The 18,906-nt window shown below is 42.5% G+C and overlaps 1 protein-coding gene across 4 annotated transcripts in view; it reads left to right on the forward strand.

Moving 5' to 3' along the window:
* DCP1A (decapping mRNA 1A) overlaps positions 1 to 4,701 on the forward strand; it is a 56,057-nt gene extending 51,356 nt beyond the window's left edge. For all 4 annotated transcript variants that reach the window (XM_081284251.1, XM_081284249.1, XM_081284252.1 and 1 more), the window contains one exon: positions 418 to 4,701. In XM_081284251.1, coding sequence (XP_081140377.1) covers positions 418 to 498 — 81 coding nt within the window. In that variant the 3' untranslated portion in view covers positions 499 to 4,701. The remainder of the gene's footprint in view (positions 1 to 417) is intronic.
* The last annotated feature ends 14,205 nt before the right edge of the window (positions 4,702 to 18,906 follow it).

Here is an 18,906-nt window from a genome sequence, read left to right on the forward strand (position 1 = left end):
GCCAGGCGAGCGCGCTACCGCTTGAGCCACATCCCCAGCCCTGTGTAAACTCTTAAGATATTAGTCATGATGATCTCTGGGTGAGATTATTTGGGTAATTAATAATTAGTTATAGGGCTGGGGATGTGGCTCAAGTGGTAGCGCGCTTGCCTGGCATGCGTGTGGCCCAGGTTCAATCCTCAGCACCACATACAAACAAAGATGTTGTGTCCACCGAAAACTAAAAAATAAATATTAAAATTCCCTCTCTCTCTCTCTCTCTCTCTCTCTCTCTCTCTCTCTCTTTAAAAAAAAAATAATAATAATTAGTTATAGCATTCACTGCTACAGTTTTTTCCTAAGCTGTTTTCAGGGAAGTAAGCTTTATGATAAGGTAAATGTGACTTTCCATGTTCTTTCCTTTATCATCTCTTCCAGAATGATTCCAGCTTCCTCAGTACACTTCATGAAGTTTACTTGCAGGTTCTGACCAAAAACAAAGACAACCACAACCTATGACTGGAGTGGAATAAATCTGAAGTTGAGGGTCATCCTCAAAAACAATAGGCTTCATCATGGAAACTTCTTTCTGAACAGAACATTGAATTTTGAGAATCCTGAAAATGAGCCTATGAGAAAGAGACTCATTCCTTAAGAATGTTTTCCAAGTGACATTCTCAGTGATAATGGAGGTTTCACTGTGAAGCATCACCAGCAGACCTTTGACAAAAAAAAAAAAAAAAACCAACAAAAAAAAAAAAAGACCATTGTGTAAGTTATATGGTTGTTTTCATCAGCTGTAAGCAAGTATGTGAACAGAGGGGTCTGATATTCAGCTTGCTTTCTCTTTCAAGACTTAGGGAAGAGTAGCCACCAGCCTTGCCACAGAACTCAGCCTAGCCCACACCTCCCCACACCCCTGCCCCTAAGAAACTTGGGCATTAAGCTGATAGTCGAGTTCTGAACAAAGTAGGTCAGCTCCACAAAGTAGCTTGAAGTTTTAAGAATCAGAGTTTAAGTTGATAAATTAGGAATTATTTGTTCAAGTGAAGTATATTTTATATGCGTGCCCCATTTGGGCCTTAAAAGTTCTGAAATTCCTTTGTGTTTTGTTTAAGTGTCCCCAGTCCTGCCATGCAACAGGCTCCAGTGCAGCACTGCCTTTTTAATAGGGCCCTACTAGGCTCTGTGGTGATGTGGGAGGGAGCGTGTCACACCTTCAAAGCAGGGGCGAGAGCTGGGAATGCCCACATCCTACTAGAAATCTTCATTTTAAGTTAAATTCCGGTGGTTCTGAAAATGTTCAGTTCATGTGTGAAACACAGCCTTATTCTCCTTTTCTGTCAAAACACAGAAGTCATTGTTGATTATTTTCTTTAACACTTTGATAAAAGGACCAGTGGACCAATCTGACAAAGCCATTCTGGTTCCATTCCTCAAGTGTACTGAGAACAGTTTTAAAGCTATGCAGAAAAGGGAGCTGTTATTCACACGGCCCTTACTTTATTGTAGACTATGGAGTTAAAAAGAAAGTGTGAAATTCAGAACTTTACCAATGTATTCCTTGGCTGTGAGAACTTTTCCAGCCCAAAGTGTGAAAATATGTAAAGATGCTTTGTTATGCTGCTATTGATCTGCCATGATTTATATTTATTCTTTTATGGCATGTAATGGTGTTTAGTAATATTTTAATGTAGATTTTGATTTATTTCAGCAATAGTAATTTTAAGATATTTTTTGAATGAAAGTGTCTTTGTTTCTATGATACAGGCCATTTTGTAGTATTTAACCAATTAAGATGCACTGCTTACTTTTCTGAGCACTATTTAATGATGGGGTAAAAACCCAAATGGCTCAACCAGCTAGCATAAGGATTAGCTGTCAATAATGCTGACAGATGTGATGGTTCCTCGGGAACAATCATTTAAGCTTTAATGATAACTCAATCATAAGTCCATAGATTTTTTTTTTCCTAGCAGAAATTTTAGGAAATTACTTGTGAATTACATTCTTGTTTTAGTTTGGTCGTAGGTTTTTTAGCAAAAAAGAATACTTTGTTTGATTGGCTTATGTTAATCTGAACATGCTTCCTGGAAAGTGTTTCTGCTTCTCGATTTAGTGTCTTATGTTGCTATCTATCTAGTTTTGTGTGTGAATTGTGCAGAATTCAGGGAAGCTTATAAGTTTTCTTACTCAATTAGGAAGAGTTTGTTTTCAAAGATAGTGTGTAAATTCAGCAACCAAAAATAAATTGCTCAAGCTGTCATCTAGGAAAGAGAAAAGTTCTAGTAAGATCCAAATTATAGCAAGATAAGGAATGTTGCTGACATCCGAGATGGTGTCCAAGGAACCACATGACTGTTCTTATAAAATGAATGCACCAGGAGATTTGATCACACCCCATATGTAGTCTCAGTGGGCTTTAGTAAACAGATGAATCAATTCTCATTGTAGTAGACATTTGAATTTAAATGATGCTTTCGAGTTTGTATAATATTATGAGAGAGGGTAAAGAGAGAATATCCTAAAGAGGATCTATAATCAAATCTGTTAATTTTCATCCTTTAATCATAGGAGTGAATATGATCAACAGTGAAAGAGAATCTATGATAAGGCTTCCTTAGTGTGAAAGTAAACTTTTTTAAGTGCCCAAGTCATGGAGACTTGAAAAGGGTAATCCTATTTTAACTCCCAAATTTATATCTTCAAAGCATTAACTTAAAATTCAGAAGCCAGAAAATCGTGGTCATGATTACCAGGAGGTTCAGGCCAGAACGAGTCCCCTGAGAGCTAGGCCAAGCCTGGATAGTTGCAGTTGGATTACCCTGGCCTGAATATCACAATTCAGTTGCCTTATTCCTTGTTCAGGCTTACTGTCCAAAACCTCATGCTTAGGTTGCATGTTTACATTGCTGCCATGTCTTAACTGGAACCTTAGTTGAATAGAAATGGACAGCAAGAATAGAGATCCTTCTAACTGGATTTTGCAAAACCCAGGAGACCTGCACTTAGACCACTCTGTCCATTGTTACCCATCCTGCTCCCCACTTGCAGTCCAAGTGTAGGCCCTGGGAGGAGCAACCCAGACCTTTAAGTATGGTGTGTCTAGGATACCACCAGTGGGTAGCACTACTCACGTGTTTGCTGTAGATAAGGTGATGTCTTTGAATGGACACACCATACCTCCCAGATCACCTTATTCCTCTTTGTTGAGCATCTCTCCCAGGATTTGTGAGTTGTGAAAGTTGTCCTACTTGCTGGGCATGCACACATGTAATCCCACCTTACTCAGAAGGCTGAGTCAGGAAGATTGAAAATTCGAGGCCATCCTGGGCAATTTAGCAAGACCATGACTATAAATTAATTAATTAACTAGTTAATTAATTTTTTAAAAAGAGCTGGGGATGTAGCTCAGTTGTAGAGCACCCTGGGTTCAATCCCCAGTACCCGGGGCAGGGTGGGGTGGAGGGATAGTTTGTTGCTTTTTTTTTTTTTTTTTTTTTTTTTCAATCAAGTGACAGTGTCAAGAGAAGCATTTCCTGCAGTCTCCTATGGAATGTTTACAGCTTACCTTGAACAGTAGTGTTTTGTTCAGAACCTGAGTTAACCTGGGCACTTCTTTACAGGAGGATGCACAGACTTAGTTTAGAATATGTCTGACCAGATTTTGCATGTTCAAGCATTTATTCTATTTCTGGCTTATATTTTCTTGTTGAAATTATAGACTCCATCAAATCTACTACTAGGTAAATATTTTTAAACCATGCAGCTTTATTACTCTCCTCCCCCAAAGAATGTAGTTGGAAATTTTCTTGTTTGGGTAGTAGAGGCCATGACTGCCATTGTATTACTAATAATGCAACATGAAATTGAAGGTGCCTAACTGCTTAAAAAACAGAATCAGCCATCATACTGTAACTTGGAGAGGAATGAGAGGTGACAGAGGCACAAGTAAGCTCAGCCTGAATAGTGAAGACTGAGAATCATGGGCCCATGTCCTGCATCCTTGCTGCACATTTGCTGTGGAACCTGTGTTTTTTGTTGTTGTTGTTGTTTCTTACGTACCTTTGGTTTTCTTCAGTTGTATTCAGAGTACCTTCAGGAATCAATAGTGCTCTGTGTTTTCAAGTGTCTAAAATGTTGATATCTGAACAGAGCAAAGCAACTTATACTGAGCTTTTTAAAAGCTATGCTTGAGAATATTTCTTTGAGCAGGACAGGGCCCCAAGGAGCCTGTTTTTCAGCAAATTTCAGCAGGAGAGATGTGTGCAATCTTTCACTCAGATTTGTATTTGACATCTTTCTTTAAAATGCTAAGATGCAATATTGATCACTTTGAAGTGGCAAAAAATGCAAGATTGCATTTCCCTTTTATCCATGTTGTGAATTCTTAGGAAACATGTTTTTAAAATAGGTGTTCTCAATGGTCTTTTATTCTGTATTACTGCTTTGGCCATTTGGCTCTCACAACTTTCATTGTATCAGATTCTTAGCTCCCTGAAATGTGGGGACAAGAAGCTCTGGAGTGACAGCAAAGTTTTTGTTCCATGAGCGCAATACAGCATCATTGACATTTTTAATGGTATGGATTTTATACCATCTGTGTATGTTTGCAAATATTAAGTTATTACATGTTTTAAAATGAGCGTTTTTCATCCTAAATTTTATATGTTTGCAAATATATTTTTTTAATAAAATTTCAAAACCAAGTTTTAGCACCTACTAAGTTTTACCTGTGTTTTTATTTAATTTGTAGAAATAGGAACTTTTGAATGAGTTGCCCTATACTGGTGAGAAGGGGAGGGAGAGGGAACAAAAGCAACAAAGAAAACCTCATCTTCCTGTCTCCACCCCATAGAGTCAGGGTTCTAAAGAAACAGGACCATTTAAACTCAGTTTAAGATTCTTAATTGGCTTTATTTCAAGTCCAAAATCCAGCAATATCACATTCGGTATAATTTGTGTGCACCCCGGGGATTGAACCCAGTGCTTCTCACTTGCTAAGCACTTGCTCTAGCACTGAGCCAAACCCTCATTTCCCTAAAGATTTATAACAGAAAACAGGCTGCAGAAACAGAAAACAAAAAGTGAATTAGTCATTTCCCAGTTACTTTTGTTTTAAGGTTAAAATATGATGGTAAGGTTTAGCCTAATCCTGCTGGCTAAAACTGGCCTGTTGAGGGATTTGACTGTTCTCTCTCCTTATTTCTCAAAACATCAGATAACCCACTGAGTTTTGGCTTTCTGATATGAAACTTCAGCATGAGTGAGTACATTTTGGTTTGGCCTGATGGACCTACTGTGGGAGCTTACTCCAAACCAATGGCTTCCTGTAACTTTTCTTTAATAATTATCAGATATTGGCCCACATGATTATGGAGGCTGAGAAGTCCCATGATCTGCCATCTGCAAGCTACAGGCCCAAGAAATCCAATGTTATAGACTCCAAACCGGTCCAAATGGCTAAGAACAGGCAGCTTTGAAGTCAAGAGAACGATGTACCAGGTCAGATAGAGTTAATTCAACTTCCTCCTCTTTGTCCCATTGAAGCCATCAGGGTATTGGAAATGCCCACTCACATTGGTGAGGGCAGATCTGCTTTACTCAAGTCTACCAATGCATATGCTAATATCTCCCAAAAACCCTTATAAACCCACCCAGAAACAATGCCTGACCAGCTATCTATGTAGCCCTTAACTCAGTCAAGTGATTCATAAGATTAACACAATCTCCACATTATCAGAGAAAACATTGGACCTTTGGTTTGGGGGGATTGGCTTATTTCACTTAGCATGATATTCTCCAGTTCCATCCATTTATCAGCAAATGCCATTATTTCATTCTTTATAGCTGAGTAATATTCCATTGTGTGTGTGTGTGTATCACATTTTCTTTATCCATTTATCCTAAGTTATTTTCATAGCTTGGCTATTGTGAGTTGATATTCTCCAGTTCCATCCATTTATCAGCAAATGCCATTATTTCATTCTTCTTTATGGCTGAGTAATATTGCATTGTGTATATATGCCACATTTTCTTTACCCATTTTTCTTTGAAGGACACCTAAGTTAATTCCATAGCTTGGCTATTGTGAGTTGAACTGCTATAAACATTGATGTGGCTGTGTCACTGTAGTATGCAGTTTTTAAATCTATTGGATTAGCTAGAAGGAAATGAAGGGAAGCGATAAGGATGGGGAATAGGAAAGACAGTAGAATTAACTGGACATAACTTTCCTAGCCTTGTACTTGATTACGTGACCAGGAGATAACTGTATTATTCACAATCAAAAGAGCAGAACCTAAATAGTATGTTATACTCTGTACATATAATTTGCCAAACTACATTCTCCTGTCATGTATAACTAAAAAGAATATTTTTTAAAAAAAATCTAAAAAAGAAAAGCATCAAATACAAACACAGCCCAGTGTGGTCACACAAGCCTGTAATCCCAGCAGCTCAGAAGACTGAAACAGGAAGATTGCAAGTTCAAAGCCAACCTCAGCAACTTACCGAGGTGTTAAGCAATTCAGTGAGACCTGTCTCTAAATAAAATACAGAAAAGGGATGGGGATGTAACTTAGTGGTTTAGTGCCACTGAGTCCCATTACCAAAAAAAAAAAAAAAAAAAAAATGTTTAAATGATAGTAAAACCCTTAACATACCAGCATTAAGTGGCTAAATAAATAAATGTGAATGAGATAAATTTAAAAAAAAAAAAAAAAAAAAAAGATTAACACAGTCTGTTCCCAAGCACAGGATCACAGCCACGGGGATCCTTACATCTGGAATCTCCAAGTCCTGGGCCTATTAAATAATTCCCTCTCTAGTCACTAAACATGAAATGTGTAATTCACATGAGTACATCTCAAGAGCTTCATTTACTCCTTTAAGATTCCCTCAAGTGGAGAGGGTATAGTTCTACCAAAAAACTTTTATAATAGAAAAAAAATGTTCTATATGATTCATCTGAATCATTTCTCAAATTTTATTTGATTCATATGTACTGAGCTCTCATATACCAGGCATCTAGGATGATTTTTAAAAAAGAAGGGAAGTAAAACAGGATCATTATGAAAACAGAAACGTTTAAGGAAAAAAGGGTGTAAGCCAGGTGCAGTGGCACACACCTGTAATCCCAGCTACTCAGGAGGCTGAGGCACAAGAATTGCACATTCAAGGCCAGCCTCAGCAATTTAGCAAGACCCCTGCCTGAAAATAAAGGTTAAAAAGTGCTGAGAATGCTGCTTGGTGGCAGAGCACTCTTGGGTCAAGTCCCCAGTACCACACAAAAAGGGGTTTTAATCATGTGTATCCTTAATAATCATTAATAACATGCATATTTCCAAATGCAGTTCTAAAATGTTTGTTATACCTGTCTGCCTTAGAGCTAACTTGCTTTATAACTATTTAGGTATAGATACACACATCAGTCATCATTAATGCTGCATACTCATTCAACAGCTAAGAATTGCTGCCCCCATTATTTTCCTGATCTTCACAATAACCCATTTTAGGGAGAATAAAGTTTGAAGCTAAGATTAGTTAAGCTTATGCCAAAGGTTGCATACTGAACAAGTGATAGGTAGATCAAGGATCTGAAACCTAGCAGACTGAAGAGCTGATCTAGAATTCCTTTCTAGACTCAGTTGCATCCATTGCCTTTGGGTCATTCTTAGGTCATTCCTGTTGCGACTGTTTATTAAAACCTAGAGTGGTCTGCTTCTCATCTATCAAGACCTAGGAAGCTGGGTGCAGGCGCACATGCCTGTAATCCCAGCAGCTTGGGAGGCTGAGGCAGGAGGATCATGAGTTCAAACCCAGCCTCAGCAATTTAGCAAGGCCCTGAGCAACTCAGGGAGACCCTGTTTCTATAAAATATTTAACAAGGGCTGGAGATGTGGCTCAGTGATTAAGCACCCCTGGGTTCAATCCCTGGTACCACAAAAAAAAAAAAAAAGACCTAGGAATCCATGCTGGATATGGTGGCATATGCCTATAATGCCAGCAATTTGGGACTGAGGCAGGAGAATCACAAAGTTCAAGTCCAGCCTCAGAAACTTAGTGAGACCCTAAGCAACTCAGCAAGACCCTGTTTCAAAAAAAGGGCTGGGGATGTATATCAGTGGTAAAGTGCCCCTGAGCTAAATTGCCAGTACCAAAATATAAGAGTAAAATATAAAATATATACTTTATATAAATATATGAAATATATTTAAATATAACATATAATATAAAGTAAATAAATGTATAATAATTATACATGTGAGGCTGGAGTTGCAGCTCAATGGTGGAGTGCTGGCCCAGCACATGTGAGGCCCTGGGTTCAATCCTCACTACCACATAAAGATACATAAATAAAGTTATTATGTCGACCTACAACTAAAAAGCATTTTAAAAAATAATAATTATATATGTATGTGTGTTTGTGTGAAATTTTTTTAAAAACTTAAAAGAAGAACCCTGGTCTTCACTCTGAGACCTGGCCAGGGCCCAACACACCTGGGAATCAGTGCCTCCCAGCCACCCATGGTCCCCAGCCCAGATGCTCATCCACCCACTGCCCTGACACATGGGCTTCTGCCCAAAAGGAGACGAAAGAGCTGTTTGGGCTTCAGAATCAGATGGTGAAGTTATTAATTAATAATGCTCTGGAGGACTTTGGAGTCCTTAAATGATGGTCCAGTGCACTGAGATGGCCGGTATGGCTCAACGCTTTGATCGCACAGCACCTCCCCAGGCTGTGGTCTCAGGGAGAGGCCAGTGGAACAGGTGGTAGAAGAGACAGCGATTTGTTAGTACCCTCATCTGGCCATCAAACTGGGAGTAGCAGCTATTCTGTGCCACGAGCATTGGACCACGCCCTCCACAGAGAACCAGGGCTGCTAGGACCTCTTTGCCCTTGAAGGTGGCACGTAGTAGAGCTGCATATCACTATTTGTTGAATAGAATGAACTTCCCCCTCATGCCCCTCTGCAAAACACATGTGTGACCCATTTTAGAAAGGAGGATGTGCTCAAGTAAATTGCTTGAGGCAATCAGCCCAAATTCACCAAGCTAGAGAGCGGCAGAAGCTCTTCACAGGAACTTCCTCTGGGATTGCAGAACACAAAGGCTTCTAGGTCCCTGGAAAATTGTGAGGGGTATTTTGAAATGACAGTAGCTTTGCGCCCTGATTGGGCAATGGATGGGTTCAAGAGACTACTTCAACCTGCTCTTGGGGGGCCAAGAAACCTGGGCTTGGGGCTTGATGTATGTCCTCATTAATCACCTGCCTCAAACCTATATAGTAAAGTGCTGTTGATGGCTTCCATGTTTCCCAGGAGGGGCGGTGGCTCAGAGCAGTTCAGCAGTTCCATCACCCCACTCCAGAGCTCTTTGGTTCTATAGGAACTAGCCATTCACTTTTAGCTAGTCACAGTCAAGCCAGGAGGAAATCCACCCACAAAACAAAACTTTAACCCTTAGTATCCATGCAAATAGCATCACCACCTCCACCACCCCTGCCTTGCTCCGAGAAACCTAGGAGTACCAGAAAAGGGGACAAGGCTGAATATCTCCCTGCTGCGTCCTGCAGACTAAGCCAGGTGAGGCCCAACCTCCCTACAAGTACCCCGTCTTGGAGCCTGCTGCAGTGGTGCACCCCTGTAATCCCAGCTGCTCAGGAGGCTGAAGCAAGAGGATCAAGTTAAAGCCAGACTCAGCAATTTAGCAAGGCCCTAAGCAACTCAGTCTCAAAATAAAATATATTAAGGGCTGGGGATGTGGCTCAGTGGTTAAGCACCCCTGGGTTCAATCCCTGCTACCAAAAAAAAAGTGCCCTTTTAGTGCCCCTCCTTAGCCAGCCCATCACCCAGCAGGAGTTGGCAGAGGCTGGAGGGCACTGCCATGATGAGATGGCTCCTTGCTCTCTACCCAGAAAGGTACCAGGCCCAAAGCAGAGCCAGACGGGACCTGGAACTCCATTCAAATTGCAAGTGACAGTGACTAAGCACCTCTTCTTCCTGCTCAAGGAAAACAGGCCTGGCAAGTCTTGGCTGGGCTCCAGTACTGGGACTAACCTCTCAGAAGTGCCCTGCCCTCGCCTTCCTCAGGCCTTCCGGGATGACTCACAGAGTGTCAACAGTGCAATCTGGGCTTGGGTTTGGGATTGGACAAGGACACACAGGGTCCTGTCTGCAGTAGCAACTAGGGGAAAAAAGAAATAAGTTTCCTGGAAGCTCCACGCTGATTGGATGAAAGCGCAAATGTTGTTCCTTACAGTATAAAAGCAAAAGCAAACAAATGTTCTAATGAAAAAGGGACAGGTTGACCTCCCTCTGCACCAACAGTAATACTAGGGTAGAAAAGGACAGGAATTAAAAAGTGAGGTAAACCAGCAAGATGGGAGCATGTTCATTTAAAATATTTACATAGATGAGTAGGAAAAAAATAAGACTTTAAGGAAATAATTGAAAAATCAGTGGTGACTTCTGGATGCTGGAGGGCATGGAAGGATAATGGTTTCTTTTCCTTTTTTTTTTTTTTTCCTCTTTTGTACCAAGGATTGAGCCCAGGGGGTGCTTAACCACTGAGCCACATCCCCAGCCCTTTTTATATATTTATTTTGAGACAGGGTCTTGCTAAGTTGCTTAGAGCCTCACTAAATTGCTGAGGCTGGCAATGAATTTGCAATCCTCATGCCTCAACCTTCCAAACTGCTGGGATTACAGATCCAACTGAATAATAAGTTATTTTTATTGTGCGCACAGGAGATTAACAGATTTGTTTCAAGGTATTAGCTACTCCATTTGGGGGTAAATTGGAAAACTTCAAGCTGGTGGGGCAAGTTGGAAATCTTCAAGGCAGATTGGACTCTTGGCCCTAGGGAAGCTGTATTCCACAAAGGAATTTTTTCCTTTACGACCTCTCAAGAGGATGAATCAGGTCCACCCAGATTATTTTGTATGATCTCCTTTACTTAAAATCAACTGATTATGGATTTTAATCACAACTACAAAATTATCCCCCACCCCCTGCCTTTTTGTTACTGAGGATTGAACCCAGGGGCACTTTACTCCTCAGGTACATTCCCAGGCTTTGTTATTTTTTTATTTTGAGACAGGGTCTCCCTAAATTGCTGAGGCTGGCCTCAAACTAGGAATCCTCCTACCTTACCCTCCAGAGTCACTGGGATTACAGGGTAATGCCACTGAATTCAGCATATCTACAAAATTCTACCACAGCAACACCTAGATTAGTGTTGGATTGAATAACTGGGAACACACAGACTAGGCAAACTAATTCTTAAGATTGACCACAAACTGGGCGTTGTGGCATTCATCTGTAATCCCAATGACATGGGAGGCTGAGGCAAGAGGATTACAAATTCAAGATCAGCCTTAGCAATTTAGGCCCTGAGCAATTTAGGGAGACCCAGTCTCAAAAAATATAAACGGGCCATTAGGGATGTGGTTCAGTGGTTAAGCACCCCTGGGTTCAATCCCTGCTACCAAAAAAAAAAAAAAAAGTGCCCTTTTAGTGCTCCTCCTTAGCAGCTCATCACCCAGCAGGAATTGGCAACGGCTGCAGGGCACTGCCATGAGATGGCTCCTTGCTCTCTACTCAGAAAGGTACCAGACAGGACCCAGCCCTCCATTCAAATTGCAAGTGACAGTGACTAAGCACCTCTTCTTCCTGCTCAAGGAAAGCGGGCCTGGCAAGTCTTGGCTGGGCTCCGGATACTGGCACTAACCTGGGTTAAAGCCTAGTACCAAAAAAAAAAAAAAAAAAAAAGAGAGAGTGAGCAAGAGAGAAAGATAATTAGAAACTAAGTTTACACACATCGCTGTTCAAAGCAGCATTATTCATAATATCAAAACGACCCAGGACTGGGGCTGTAGCTCAGTGGTAGAGTGCTTTAGGAAGCACGTGTGAGGCACTGGGTTTGATCCTCAGCACCACATAAGAATGAATAAATGAAATAAAGGTATTGTGTCCATCTACAACTAAAAATAAGAAAAAAAACCAAATGCCCATCAACTGTCAAACAACAGATGGTATACTCATACAATGGTATGTTATTCATCAATAAAAAAGAATAAAGTACTAAGCCATTCTGCAACATAAATGAACATCGAAAACATCCTACTCCACTGAATGAAAGAAGCCAGACACAACCTGAGACCGGACTGATGTTACCTCAGGTAGATGCTGTCAGAATTGAATTGAATTAGGAGATCGCAGCTGGTGTCTGCTGCAGAATTGCTTAATGAGGAGATATGGCCATACATTTTGGTGACCAGGAGTCACAGAAGTATTGTATTGTACTGAGAGTATAAGAATAGGAAAGTTGCCAGGCTTGGTGGTGCACACTTTTCCTTTCCTTTTCTATGTTAGCAATACTGCGGTGTTGCAAGGAATCCAACACGTGCTCACAAGTAGCCTGGCAAGGCCAACTGGAAATGCTACAGAACAGAGTCTAGCAAGCAAACACACTTGGGCTGGCAGTCCCCCTGGGTTATCCCCAACTCAGCACCGCCCCTTGGTCTGATAGGAGGAGCTAGGAGTTACAATCTCCGCCATTGGCTAGATAATTTTAAAACTGGGGAGGGCAAAGGGAAGGACTCTAGTTTAAATGGCCCTGATTGGATACAGGTTAGAGAGCTCAAAATGCCTACAGTGGATCTTACGTCCCAATTAAGACTAAGCGCAATATTTTGAAAATGGACCACCAGACTTTCTATTTCTCCCATCTATCCCCTAATACCCAAAGTCACTGAATTGTACTCTTTAAAAAGGTAAATTTCACCAGGTACAGTGGTGCACACCTGTAATCCCAGCAACTTGGGAGGATCACAAGTTCCAGACCAGCCTCGCGACTTAGAGAAACCCTGTCTTAAAATGGAAATTAAAAGGACTGAAGATGAGCCAGGCTCAGTGGTGCACGCCTGTTATCCCAGTGGCTTGGGAGGCTGAGGCAGGAGGATTGCCAGTTCAAAGCCAGCCTCAGCAATTTAGTGAGGCCACTAAGCAACTCAGTGAGACCCTGTCTCTAATAAAATATAAAATAGGGCTGGGGGACGTGGTTCAGTGGTCGAGTGCCCCTGAGTTCAATCCATGGTACCTCCCCACCCCTCCAAAAAAGGACTGAAGGTGAAGCTCAGTGGTAGAATCCCTCTGAGTTCAATCCCTAATGGTGGAGGGGGAAAAAAGGGAACCCATTTCATGATGTGTTATCATATGTCAATTTTTTTTTTTTAAAGAGAGAGTGAGAGAGAGAGAGAGAGAATTTTTTTAATCTTTATTTTTTTTTTTTTTAGTTTTCGGCGGGCACAACATCTTTGTTGGTATGTGGTGCTGAGGATCGAACCTGGGCCGCACGCATGCCAGGCGAGCGTGCTACCACTTGAGCCACATCCCCAGCCCTCATATGTCAATTTTAAAAAATAAAGTCAGCACAAGAGGAAGTCAAGAGACAAGAAAGCCTTGTGTGCTTGGTTGAACTGGCTCCCAGGAAAGAGACCAGAGAGACTCTCTCCTGTCTCTGGGCTCCCTTTCCCACCCTTTCCTCCCTTGAATGAGACTCCCACCAGCCTAGTGCACAGTGCCCCAAAGTCTGCAGATGTCCTAGAGAAAAGGATCTGCAAAACCCTGCCATTTCTCTCCTCTTATTGCTTTTTCCCCCCTTATATTGGGGATTGAATCTAGGGCACTTAACTATTGAGCCATATCGCCAGCCCTTTTCATACTTTATTTTGAGACAGAGCCTAAGTTGCTTAGGGCCTCCCTAAATTGTGGAGGCTGGCTATGAACTTTCGATCCTCTTGCCTTAGCCTCCTGAGCCCCTGGGATTACAGGGGCTGTAATCCCAGGCCCACTGAGCCCTTTTTATTTTTTATTTTGAGAAAGGACCTTAGTTGTCCAGGCTGGCCTCAAACTTGTGATTCTCCTGCCTCAACCAAAAGGAATGGGCCATCTTGCCTGGATATTCCACTTGCCTTTTTTCCTGGTCACCAGGGTCCAAGACCCTCCCCACCCCTACACTTCACTGCCTGAAGAAGTCATTTACTAGAACATGTTAGCCGTCTTTCAACCTTCCAGACCCAGACAGAGAAAAGCCCCACAAATTTCTAACCCAGCACACAAGGCCAGGCACGATGGGAGAACCCAACCTCTGTGTTGCAAGAATAAGCCCATTTTAAAGATGTGGGAAAACTGAGGCTCAAGGAAGGATAAAGATCCAGCCACGGCCAAGTAGGCTCTGGATCCCCTCTCTGTCTTCTCTCTCCCAAGCCCACAATGAGACCTCACCAGTTAGTGGCAAAATTTGACTGAGCCAGCAGAACCAGACTTTCTGGGGAGCTCTTTGCCAAATATGTATCCAGAGCCCTGGAAGGATTGCCACCCTCTGACCCAGTAGTTTCTCATTTAGAACTCTGGTTTAGGAGGTAATCTCATGGAAGGACAAGGACATAGGCAACAAAATTCAGAGTAGCATGTAATGGTGAAAAACTGAAAATAGTCCACTCATCTGTAGGAATAGTTAATAAATGAGGGAAAAGCCCTATGACTGGACAATACACAGCTAGTAAAAGTGATGTCTTTAGCCAGGCACGGTGGCACACGACTGAAATCCAAGCAACTTGGGAGGCAGAGCCAGGAGGATCCCAAGTTCAAGGCCAGCTTCAGCAATTTAGTGAGGCTCTAAGCCACTTGGTGAGACCTATCTCAAAATAAAAAAATAAAAAGGGCTAAAAATGTAGCTCAGTGATAAAGGACCCCTGGGTTCAAAAAAAAAAAAAAAGATATCTGAAGAATTCTAAAATGCTAGTGTAAAAAATGGTATCTATTTGGTGTGTGTGTGCGTATATATATATATATATATATATATATATATATATATATATATATATATATATATATAATTTCCCCCCACCCTAGGGATTGAACCCAGAGGTCCCTTACAACAGAGCTACAATCTCAGCCCTTTTTATTTTTTAGTTTGAGATAGAGTCTCACAAATGGTTTAGGGCCTCACTAAATCGCCAAGGCTGACCTTGAATTCGTGATCTTCCTTCCCAAATTGCTGGGATTATAGGCGTGCACCCACTGCATTCTCTCTTGAATGTGTATCTACTTCTTTTTTTTTTTTTTTTAAAGAGAGAGAGAGAGAGAGAGAGAGAGAGAGAGAGAGAGAGAGAGAGAGAGAGAATTTTTTAATATTTTTTTTTTCTTAGTTCTCGGCGGACACAACATCTTTGTTTGTATGTGGTGCTGAGGATCGAACCCGGGCCGCATGCACGCCAGGCGAGCGCGCTACCGCTTGAGCCACATCCCCAGCCCTGTATCTACTTCTTAAGTAAACCTCTGTCTATGCCTTTGGTATGCTGAAATCCTTTTTTGTCACTTATGCCAAGAACCAAGAAACCAGCCAGTCCTGAGTCAAATTCCCCCTTCCCTGTGGGTACTCCTTGGGCCCTTCTCCTGAGACAATAACAATTACAATAAACAATATTTGTCAATTGAATAAATGACTTCTTTTCCTTGGAGATCTGAGGATTGAACCCAGGCCCTTGCATATGCTAGGCAAGCACCCTGCCATTGAACCACAACCCCAGCTCCGAACAAATGGTTTTTAACAGTGGTTCTCTTTGGGTGGAATCTTGCATGATTTTAATTTAAGTTTAAATTTTCTGTATTTTTTAGGTTTTAACAATGAGTAAGTTTTACTTTTTTTGTCTTGTTTGTTACTAGGGATTGAACCCAGGGGTGCTTAACCACTGAAATACATTCCCAGCTTCTTTTATGTTTCATTTTGAGACATAATCTTGCTAAATTGCAGAGGCCAGGCTTGAATTTATGATCCTTCTGCCTCAGCCTCCCAAATTGCAGGATTACAAGCATGCACTACTGTGCCTGGCTATATGTTTTACTTTTATAATCAGAAATTGAAATTGTTTAAAGAAATAGAAACAAATACAGAAAAATCAGAGGTTCTTATGAGTGAGTTGAACAAATAGTGTTCTTACCTCAAAAGAGACAAGCCTGCACAATCACCCCTCAAGGACTCATCTCAGGCCACTGCTGGCAGAGAGCCCTGGACCTGAGTCAAAGGAAGTGTCCCAAGGATATAAAAGTTAGTGTCTGCTGTACTGCGAGCCCTGTGCTGGCTTGGGGCTCACAGCACCCAGCCCAGGCGTGCCCCAGGAACACACACACATGGACCCAGCCCTGCCAAAGCAATGCCCAGCCCTGTCACTCAGGAACGCAGCTGCTCGGGGCCATTCATGCCTCATCGATGCCCACTCGGTGTTCAGCGGACAGCAGACACGCCAGGGCACATCAGAGTAGCTTTGTCCTGAGTTGCATGCAGATAGCCAAGCAAGGGCAAGGGCACCCACACAGCCCGGGGCTTTGCTCTCAACCCAAAAACCTCCCAGGCAGCAGCCTGGCTTATGAAACCCAGGCACAGCTTTACATAATCGTGGGAAATGAAAAGAAAAAGTACATTCATACAAATGCACCCCCCAACCTCAATAATGTTTTCAAGATGGAATTTTATTTTCCTTTCTTTCTTTTTTTTTTTTTTTGATTATAAAAGCCAACTATGTTCATTGCTATTATATCCCAAAAACAACAACAAAAAAGAAATGGGTAAAGAAACTCAGTCCCAACCTCCCAAGTCCACCCTAGCTTGGAAACTATCTTTGTAGACTTTTTGCTTCGACCATATAAATGATACCCAAGTGCATAAATGTACACACGTGCTTTTATTTATTTATTTTTATTTTTAATGGTACTGGGGAATTAAACCCAGGGATCCTCTACCACCGAGCTACACCCCAAACCCTATTTATTTTACTTTATTTTATTTTAATTTTTTTCCCAAGACAAGGTCTCACTAGGTTGCCACGGCTGACCTCAAACTTGGAATCCTCCTGCCTCAGCCTCCTGTGTCACTGGGACTACAGGCATGTGCCACCAGGCTGGGCTTTTATTTGTTCTTGACAAAAAGGCTCTACCTCCTGTTCTATCTCTCACTTTCACTCCCTTAACAATGTATCATCAGCTGGACACCGTGGCACACATCTGTAATCCCAGCAGCTCCAGAGGCAGAGGCAAGAGGATTATGAGTTCAAAGCCAGCCTCAGCAATTTAGCGAGGTGCTACACAACTCAGTGAGACCCTGTCTCTAAATAAAATACAAAATAGGGCTGGGTTGAGGCTCAGTGGTCAAGTGTCCCTGAGTTCAATCCCTGGTTTAAAAAAAAAAAAAAAAAGTTTCATAGCCATCCCAGAATTGAGTGGTACAGTCTTTAAGAATTAATCAGTCCTTTGGGAAAGCACTGAACCTAAAGCTGTCCAGCTCCAGAAACCAAAGTCATAGCAGACTGGCCTGCATTTTTTTGCTGGAGAGTTCCCAGAACCCCAACACAAGAGAGGGTCCTATTAACAGTGCTGAGTCCTAGGCCCCATGACAGGGGCTAATTCAGGAAGCTTGATGCGGTACCCAAAGATCTGCATTTTTTGTTTGTTTGTTTTGTTTGGCACCAGGGATTGATCCCAGGGGTGCTTAACCACTGAGCTGCATCCTCAGCCCTTTTTATATTTGATTTAGAGACGTCTCACTGAGTTGCTTGGGGCCTCACCAAGTTGCTGAGGCTGGCTTTGAACTCACGATCCTCCTGCCTCAGCCTCCTGAGCAACTGGGATTATAACCATGGTGTCCAGCTTGTGCGGAGGCTTTTGCTGCAAGAGCCTGGGCCTTCATGTCTTAGGGTGTGCCAGCCTTGGGGCTGACAGCAGAAAGAACTGGGCCTTGACTCTTCCCTGAGCCTTTGCCAAGGTCTGTGGACTCTGAGGAGGGCCAAGAAGGTGCTGTGGTGATGCCACCTGCACTGTCCAGGGCAGGGCGAGACAGGGTGCAACAGGAGAGGGATCTGGGTATGCGTACCAGTGTGAGAGAGGGTGAGTGAGAGTGAGTGCCTTGGGTATGCACAGGAGAACACGAGACTGAGTGTGAGGATGTGCAAGGAAGTGCCCATGTTTGTGTCTGAGAATATGAGTGTGTGTGTGTGTGTGTGTGTGTGTGTGTGTGTGTGTGTGTGTGACAATCCTCACTCCTGGCCCAAGTGCAGCCCTTTCAGGTCCCCATAGGTTCCCCCAGAAGTGGCATAGATGCACCTGCATGGCCCTTCTCCCATCCCACTCACCCCTGCCCAGCTTGGCTAAATGGTCCTGGAATTTCCTGCTGAGGCACACTCAGAATCCTCCTGTTCCACATTCCACCCCAGCAGGCTTTAGTCAGCACTGTCTAGTGCCCAAAGCCAATCTCCTGCCAATAACCAACTCGGTGGCAACACTCAGCTACATGACACCCCTCACTCCTATTTTCCTCTCAGGTGTGTGTTTGTGTGATATATATATATATATATATATTATTTGATTTAGAGACAGGTTCTCACTGAGTTGCTTAGGGCCTTGCTAAATTGCTGAGGCTGGCCTTGAACTTGAGATCCTCCTGCCTCAGCCTCCCCAGCCACTGGGATTACAGTCATGTGCCACCATGCTCAGCTCAAGTATGTCTTGGTGATCCAGGAGGTCCTAGGGAGCCAGTTGTCGGGGACTCTCACAGAGTTCATTGTACCTTCCTGGCTCCTGGAGGGTGCTCTTTGCCCAGGCACTTCATGGGTCCTGTGGGACAGCTCAGACTTCAGCATCTATCTCTGCTTTCAGGTTGCTGTGGCTTTTGTTGTCACCTGATGCTGACATCAGGATGTCTGTGCCACTTCCTATCCTCCAACAGAGCACCTTTGCATCTCAACTTTTTAAAAGGCCAGAATGGAGGGCACCAGTTAGAACAGACAGATTCCCTCCCTTGAGGTCTCTCTGATGCCTTCTATCCCTGGGTACAGATCTGATACTTGCTGGCTGCATGACTTCAGG

The sequence above is a fragment of the Spermophilus citellus genome (assembly GCF_964194105.1).
Source record: "Spermophilus citellus genome assembly, chromosome: 3".
NCBI lineage: Eukaryota > Metazoa > Chordata > Mammalia > Rodentia > Sciuridae > Spermophilus > Spermophilus citellus.